The following is a 9,356-nucleotide window of genomic DNA, read 5'->3' on the forward strand; positions in this document are numbered from 1 at the left end:
ACAGAGATCTCAGATTGATTTCTGCCTCTGGAATGCTAGGATTAAAGGCGTGAGTGCCAACATTTTCTAGCCTAAGTATCTAGTGGCTTTTCTATTCTCTGACCCAGATAAGTTTATTATGGTACACAATATTTTGGGGAACACAATACCACCACACACATCGATGGTTACAAGAAAGCAGAGCATTTATTAAATGAGAAATAGCCAAGTGTTTGTAAGCACATTAGAAGGTAGACTAGGGACATTCTGTCATGACTTTCCCGTTACCTTTCCTATATTAATCTCTGGAATCCCCATCTCTACCCTGTTCCCTTTCCATATCCTTCTGCCTCATTACCAGTTAATGACAAAGATGAGGCTGTGGGATGTAGTTCACATTCAAACCCCAACAGTAACAGCTGCACAACTGTTACAGTTCCTCTCTATGATTGAATGTTATCAACTAGGATTGCCATCTGGTATATACAACATATGTTCCTTATATATATTATTCATATATATATATATGAATAATATATATATAATATGCGCAGCTGTTTATGCTAACTTCCCAAAGCTGTACACAGGTCAGTCGACCCTGCTTTCCTCATGGTGCCAGTTGCATGCCAGAAAACCATGAAATAAATACATCTCTCTAAAATGGAAATCAGCCATTACACCTTGTCACACAATACTTTGTACAGTGGGCTGAACTACAGCCAATACCCAGCCCTGTGTCTTACTGCAGGGTATTTAATAACCTTATTTTTCTGGCCTAAGCATGAGTGTATTCACCATCAACAAATCCCTTTCTTGGACTCTTAAATTTATGATGCCTTTCTTCTATTTCAGTGTCCTCCTTCTCATTTAATGACCTACCTCTGCCACTCTGCCACACACATTGAAATCCAGGTCCAACACATTTAAATATCCATGCCATTTGTCTTTAATACCCTGGTTTCATTTGCTGAACATAATAATCTCTATTTCCATGTGTTTCCTACAAATGTTATGATGTTATTTTTCTTTATGTCTGAAGGAAAGTATATTGAATGAGCACATTATGTTTTATTTATTTATTCGTCATTTGGTGGATGTCTAGGCTGGTCACATGTCTTAGCTGTTGGGAATGAAGCAGCAGTGAGCTCAGGTGTATGCATGACTTGAGTATATTAGGATCTCATGGATACTCAGCAGTGGTATAGCTGTCTTTCAGTTATGATTTTGTTTCTTGAGAAGCCTGCACACTGAATTCCCAGTGTCTGCAGTGGTCCACATCCCCATCAGCAGTGAACAATGACTCTTATCTCAGGCTTGCACTTGTCATGAGCTTTGATTTCCTGACACTCTGACTCTGGTGGAGAGACTCTGAGAACAGTTTGAATTTGCATTTCCCTTGTGGCTAAAGACATTGAACTTTTACTATTATTATTATTATTATTATTATTATTATTATTATTATTATTATTTTGGTTTTTTGAGACAGGTTTCTCTGTGTAGTTTTGGTGCCTGTGTTGGATCTTTCTCTGAGGACCAGGCTGGCCTCAAAGTCACAGAGATCCACCTAGCTCTGCCTCCCAAATGCTGGGACTAAAGGCGTGTGCTACCACTGCGTGGCTAACTTTAATTTTTTAAACTATATACAAACCTTCTTAGATAACTCATCAGTTCATTGGCTATTTTTAACTTTTCAAGTAAATAGATGGAACTAGAAAAGATCATATTGAGGGAGGTAACCCAGACCCAGAAAGATAAATGTTGCATTTTCTCTCTCATCAAAGGTTCATAGCTCTAAACCTTCAGATGTTTGTATATAACCTGGAGTAACTGTAGACACCAGGAAAGTAGAAAGGGACCATTGCTGGATGGGGTTTGGGGGACACAATAAAGAGGAGAAAAGTAGGGGACAGATCAGTATCTCCAGATCGGTGTCTGAAGGGAGAAATGGAAAAACAGAGGGGTATAATTAGGTTGGAAGAGGGTGCTAAATAGTGAAGGAAGGAGGAAAACGAAATAACATTAAGGATGTCTGAAAACTCCAAAGAAACTGTGAGGTTAACTATCACCTAAAAATAACTACGACACATGTAAGTTAGTGTATAAATATATATACAGTTTAAGTAAAAACTTCCAATCTGGGCTGACAATGCTCCATCTAAGAGCCCAGAGAATCCACAACACCAGATTGAGAAGCCCTCTTTGGAGTTATTGGTCAGAGTTATCCCAGAGACTCCCAAAACATTACAGGCTGTTGTTCTTGTTTTGACTGCCCCCTAGAGGTGAAAAGTAGCCAATGTTTTGAGTTGCTGATTCTCTGAAGGCTTGTTCTTGAAGTTGTTTATATATTCTAGAATATTAATCTCCTGTCTTAGATTTGTTGTCAAAATATTCTCCCTACTATATGCTTTGTCTTCAGTCTGTTGATTTTTTTCCTGGTGGTGCAGAAGCTCATTTACTTTTTTTTTTTCAATCAGTTATGGCCTGTCCTGCAATGATATCCTGTGTTATCATCCCTTTCAGACAGCTCTAGTCTGCTTGATATTGATGCATTTTCCTGTATTGTCCGGCAGTAGTTTAGAAGTTTTGACTATTACATTAAGGTCTTTGATCCTGTTGAACGAACACTTGACTATGTGTTGAGAGTATGTGTCTATGGAACTAGTCTCTTATCTACATTTAGATATCCAGTTTTCCCAGTGCCAATTATTGAAGAGGTTATTAGTTTTTAAATACACACTTTTGACACCATTATTGAACATTAGGGGACTTGGGTTGTAGGTGTTTATTTCTGAGTCTTGAATTCCATTCCTTAGATTTGTATGACATTTATTCTGATACAGTGCTGATTTTGTCACTGTGACTCTATAATGTAAAGTGACATTAGTTACTGTGATACTTTACCATTATTCTGTCTAGTATTTTTTTGGACTAAAGTTTTTTGTGCTTCAAAATAAAATTTAGAATTGAGACTTGAAGGTTTCAGAAGACTGTCACTAGAAGTTTAAAATTCTAGTAGCATTTAGTAATATAGCCATCTGTCAAAATTATGCCAATTGATGACCATGGGACTCCTTTCCATCTTCAAGAGTCTCATGAATTTTTTTCATAATTGTCTTGATATTTTTGTTGAAGAGGACCTTTACTACATTGTTTAAGTGGATGTGGTTGTTGTTGTTATTGTTGTTGGATGTTTTGTGACTTCATTCTTCGTATTTTTGTTGGACATATAGAATACTATTCATATTTTAAGTGTTTTATACCTTGAAAGCTCTCTCTATATATAAAATATTTAGTCATTGTCATCCCTCATTAAATTTTCTTGCCTCCCACTCCCACTGTTTTTCTCCAACATATCTCTCTTCTACCTTAATGACTTTTTTGAGTGTGTGGCCCATTGAGTTTAATTATGACTGCTTGCATGTGCCTGGGTGGGAGTCTTATTGACTAAGATACACAGTGCTTAATGGTCTGTATGGATTTTGGAAACATCACGTTCCTCACTTGGATGTGTTATTCTAACCCATATAGCTAGTGAACTTTAAAGCTGCTAGTTTTGAGTTCAGCCAGAACAAAATAGGGCTTTTCAACAAATCCTTGCTGCTATGTAGAATGTTCTGTCATTTGACCTATTCATCCAACATATTTGATCGAACCTGAGTCCTCAGTAACAGATAGGAATGCTGTCTGGAGTCTGTGGCAGGACCCATAAATGATCCCCAGCAGAGGCCCTTGATGTCTGTGAAAACACACACATATACACACACACACACATACACATACACACACACACACACACACACACACACATAACATACAAACAAACAAAAAAACCCGAAACAAAACAGTGTATTGAAATGATAAAAAAAAAAGAACAGTTCAAGACATAAAAGTAGAAATAGAATCTCTAAGGAAAATCCAAAATGAGACAAAACAGGAAATGAAAAATTTAGAAAATCACACAAAACCCTCAGAGGTAAGTCCCAAGAACAGAGTACAAGACATGGAGGGGAGAATCTCAGACAATGAAGACAAGGTAGAAGAAATGAACACCTCAGTCAAAGAAAACACCAAATCTAAAAAGATCCATGCAAAAACACACAGGAACTGTGGGAAACTATGAAAAACCAAATCTATGAGTAATAGGATCAGTGGAAGGAGGAGAAACCCAAGTCAAAGGCACAGGAAAGGTTTTCAATAAAAACAAAGAAGGAAATTTCCATAACCCAAAGGAGGTGCCTATCAAGGTACAAAAAGCATATAGAACACTAAAAACACAAGACCAGAAAATAAATCCTCAAGACACATAACAATTAAAACACTAAACATGCAGATCAAAGGAAGATATTAAAAGATGCAAGGGGAAAAGACCAAGTAACATGAAGGCACACCTGTCGGAATAACACTGAGCTTCTCAATGGAGACTCGAAGACACAGAAGGGCCTGGACAGACATACAGACTCTAGGAGACCACAGAGTCTATACATCTCTAGACAGACAACTCTACCCAGCTAGACTTTAAATCATTAGATGATAAAAACAAATTTAAACACTATCTACCTACAAATCCAGCTCTACAGAAGGCACTGGTAGAAGATGAACTTAACTAGGCTTACATACCCACCAATTGTTGGTGTGAAAGGACAGATCTGATCATCTTTACTCCTTTGATCCTGCTGCCAAAAGCCATGCTGCAATTAAGGCAAAGTTTGACTAAGAGGGCAACCCTCCAGTCTTTTCTCGATATCATTTATGTTTTAAACACAAGTACAGAACACTAAGCAAAGATTATACTATGACAACATTCCCAAACCCCAACCAAGTACACTGCAAACATGAAGAGATTTCTTTCATTTTGTTTGAAATGTGGAAGTAAACATTGTTCCTATTATCTGTATATTTCAATTTGCTGTGCAGACTTCCATCTACCTTGACTGAGGGGAAAGGCATATATATTCTATAGGGCTGTATCTATCCAACTCTGCCTATAAGAAACACATGAACATCCCTAAATATCAATTATCTGTCTGACAAATACACAGTAAAACTTCAGAAAACTCAAAAGAAAATGGGCATGGATCTACTTTTTTATCTTTTCCTGTGATATATTAAAATAAAAACAAGTTTCAGATCTCTTCACATGCAGTAATTTACATTCTGTGTTTTTCAGTCACACCTGTATCCTCTTTCCTGACTTTTGCTACATCTGCTTTGTGATCATATGCCCAGCTGTGCTAGTCAGAGTAATGGTGAAGTCCACACAGCAGTTTTCATGTGTCCAGTCAAACCTTGTAGGCCACCTTTTGGAACACACGAGCCATCTCTTCTTTGGTTCAGGCAACTCAGATGATCTTTACTTATGATGAGAATTCCTGGGCTGAGACACTGATGGTCAGGTTGAGTGACCAGTATTTCTAACATCTCTGGTTTGGGGGTGATTATTTCATCCACTCTGAAGATGCTCCTGTCTGCCATAGGCTGAGTTTCAGACAGGGCAGACGCAGACACCTACACATTTCTTGATTCTTCTGATGTGCTGTCTGCAGTGCCTTCACAGTTCTTAGACTAGCATATGCTCTCCACACAGACACAGTATCTGAGGTAGGACTGTGGGACACACTAGCTGTCCCCATTGTTGTCATCTTGCCATGATTTTGCTGTCCCTGAAAATATTTTGTAACAAACAGAATATTCTGTGAGTCTTCGAATTCTCAGAAAAGTCACAGCCTATAAAACACAGCTTGGGCCTGAGGTCTAGTTTGTCTCCTGAGCCATATTTTTTAGCTTTGTGGCCTAGATGCACTAGCTGAGCTTGCATGTGATGCCAGGTGGTAGGCCAAAGCCTCCAGGTAGGGAGAGCCACCACCTGGAGGGGATTGGATTGGAGGCGGAGCTGAGCCTGTGCCCTGGGGGCCTCCTTTGTATTTAAGCAGCTCCTAGGCAGCCTAGGACAATGCAGTACTGGCTTCAGCCTCTACCTTGGAAACTACAAATTTCAGGCAAGAATCAGACACCAGCCAAGGTGCACAGGGCAGGAGATGCAGCTGACTGACGCTGCAAAAATATTTCAATAGTTTTGGTATGGCTAACCCTAGACTTCTTTCTCTAGGTTTTTGATAACTGACTCCTGCTGTTTTCGTAACCATCCTTTGCTTGGAAATGGCTTCAGCTTCTCCATCACCTGATCCCAGTTTGGATGCGGAATGGCAGGAGTGGAAGAGGAAATACGAGAAAACTTACAGCCAGGTTGGTAACATATTAACAGTCCAGAGGGATCTCAAAGAGAATGATCTTAACTGTAAGGAGTTCCTGAACATAAAAGTGGCTACAGAGACCGGTTGTCACCAGAAATTGCCTAAAGACATTTATTATGAACTCAAGGTGGCCAGCATTTCTTATCCTCTGAGTGTGGAGAACGTAGTGTCCTGAGACCCCTCTCCATGGACCCTCTTTACCTCTCACTACACTTTACTTGGTCAGCTTGTGTGGGGGTTAATATGAAAGAAATATTATCTTTTGTATTTATTTTCAGGATGAAGAAGGACACAGGAGAATGGTGTGGGAGGAAAATAAGAAGAAAATTGAGGAGCACAATGCAGAATATGAGCAGGGCATGGCCAGCTTCTGCATGGGCCTGAATGAATTTAGTGATTTGGTGAGTGACACGGGAATTGTTAACTCTGTAGTTTTTCTTTTCACTTTTTCTGGTATCTGTTGGTTTTCAATGTTTTATTTGCTTTTCCATAAAGACTAATGATGAATTCTGGGAAGTGATGACTCGCTCTTCAGACTCAGTATTAGAAGACCAGGAGATAATCAACACACATCTCTTTAGTGATATTCCTGAATTTGAGAATTTGACAGAGGAAAACAATATGATACCTGAGAAGGATCAGGTATGACAGTGTCACATTCCCACCCTCAACTACCCACAGGAAAGCCAAGAAGAAACTGAAGTTCTCACTTACGTCAGCTATGGAAAAACACACAGTTCACTGCTGACTAAGTGTTCAGCTCTGTGAATAGCAGCTAGAGTTGATATTTGGTTATGGATGACAACTTTTTCTTCTTGCTCATGGTAGATGTTCTGTTAGTTTGGTTTGAATATGACTGGTGTACATGAATGGTAGAAATACAGCACAGACACTGTGGTAAAGCCACTGTGCTGCATTCTTTCAAGTTAATACTACGTGTGTTTTTCTTCCAGCCAGAGTAACAGTTGGGACTTGGATGGCAACACAAAGATAGCCAAGGAGTGAAGAAATTACTGTGCCATTGCCTGAGGAGCATTCTGCCCCAAGATGTGAGCTACATGGTGTTAACAAGGCTAGACTATAGGAAAAGAAGAAATAGCAGGGGTTTCCCTATTATTATGGCCAGCCTATACTATGAGGGATCCAACACTCAAGACCTGTAAGGTCCACACTGTTATGTGAACTCTGTGTCATGTTCATACTAACAAAACCTTACCAATATTTTATTACATGCTCTGAAGTCTGTTATGTTATTGATTCTCACAAGGATCTTTAAATTTTTCTTAAATAAAAAGAACATACACTGTAATGTCAAAAAAAAAAAAAAACCTTGGTTTTAAATGCAGTATTCTGCTTTCTTTCTGGTTTTGTTTCTGTAGGTTTTTATGTGGTTAAGCAAATAATTCTGCTTGATGGTACACCTGTGTAAATGGCTTTCTGGGAGGTAGTGTTTGTGGCTCTTTTCAGTATAAAGTCAGTATTGCATCCTTGGTTGAGCTTTGGTTCCAGGGTTTTAGATGCCCTCTTTCAGCAATGATCTGAAAGTCTATTTGAAAATTTCTACAACTCAATGATTTTTAATTCACATGAACTTGACAAGTGCAAACTGTTTGTCACTCAGTGCAAAGAGAAGGCACCATCTTCCGTTCCACTACACCGCACCTGTGCCATGAATATCTTTTCTAATGAACAGATCAGAACTGTGTTCTAGTTGCACTGTGGCCTTGTAGAAGCCACCTAGAGAATAAGGTCTGTGGTCACAGGAGTATAGGTCATGCTCAAGTGACCCTTTCATAACCCAACACAACCCAGTCATGGAAGACATTCATAGCTATGTCAGTATGCAAAATGTCTTTTGTGTTTTCATATAAATTTTAGAGGTGGTTTATACTTTTCTGAGGAACATTGGAATTTAGTAAAAAAAAAAAAAAAAAAAAAAAAAAAAAAAAAAAAAAAACATTAGCTAGATAGCTTTTGATAGTCTACTAACTTTTACACTGTCATACCGATCCATGAGCAAGGGCCGCCTTTCTATCTTCAAGCTTCTTCATCCATTGTTTCTTTGTTGTCTTGCTGTTTCCATTGCAGAGGTCCTTTACCACCTTGGTTAGGTGTATTCCTGGGTAATTTTTAAACTTTGTGAATTGAATTTTTTTCCTGACTTCTTTCTCTTTAAAGTTTGTATTTGACATACAGAAAGCTGTTCATATTTAATTTTTTTATTCTTTGACAGTTTTATACATACATAACTAATTTAGTCATTTCTGTCCCCCATTATACTTTCTTACCTCCTGCCTGTCATTTAAACTGATTTTCTCCAACAAATATCCCTTCTGCCTTAATGGCTCTTTTCAGTGAGTGACTCACTGAGTTTAATTCCAGTTGCTTGCTTGCGCCTGGGTGGAAGTCTATTGACTAAGATGCACAGAGCTTAGTGGCCTGTTTGGGTTTTGAAAGCAGCACATTCCTCTCTTAAATGTGTTACTCTAACCCAAATAGCAAGTGAACCTTAAAGCTGTTAGTTTTGAGTGGAGTCAGAACAAAATATGGGTTTTCAGTGGGTCCAGGCTTCTGTGTAGAATGTTCTGTCACTTGATTCATGCCATCCAGCATACTTAATTAGACCACAGGTCTCAATGGCACATAAGAATGCTGTTTAGAGTCTATGGCAGACTCCATAAGTGAATTTCAGGAGATGCCTTTGAAAATTTGGAGCAGGGTCCTCTCTCTGATCATCTTTAGCCAAATTCTCTCCTCTGAAAAACAACTGTGGGCTTGTTATTGGGCCTTCATGAGAACTGAATACTTGGCAATGGAACACCAAATTACCATGTGATCTGAGCAGTACTTCATGAATTGAGATTTATTGGACTCACTAAGCCGTGAAATTAGACATTCATAGATGTAATCTTTCATTAAATAGCTATGATGTATGTGGTTGAGCAGGTCCTGAAAGAACAAGCAATTTACATGAAGAAATTGTCCAAATGCCTATGGTTCCTAGATCTGTAACAATGTCTTTCTACTGCCAGCATGCACCTATGGCCTCATAAAATTATTGAGTAAGAGGTCAGGGTGTGGCACTGATGGTTCTTCACACTAAGCAGGAACCACTCAGAAGGGGAC

At 38.8% G+C, this 9,356-nt stretch overlaps 1 protein-coding gene across 1 annotated transcript; it reads left to right on the plus strand.

Annotated features, from left to right (window-relative positions):
- Nucleotides 1-6,135: 6,135 nt before the first annotated feature.
- On the plus strand, nt 6,136-7,941 carry LOC131910411 (protein CTLA-2-beta-like). The gene is made up of 4 exons (XM_059262341.1): nt 6,136-6,222; nt 6,509-6,631; nt 6,726-6,872; nt 7,852-7,941. Exons 1-4 carry the CDS (start codon nt 6,136-6,138, stop codon nt 7,939-7,941), a joined length of 447 nt encoding a protein of 148 aa, XP_059118324.1.
- The last annotated feature ends 1,415 nt before the right edge of the window (nt 7,942-9,356 follow it).

The sequence above is a fragment of the Peromyscus eremicus genome, chromosome 5, assembly GCF_949786415.1.
Source record: "Peromyscus eremicus chromosome 5, PerEre_H2_v1, whole genome shotgun sequence".
NCBI lineage: Eukaryota > Metazoa > Chordata > Mammalia > Rodentia > Cricetidae > Peromyscus > Peromyscus eremicus.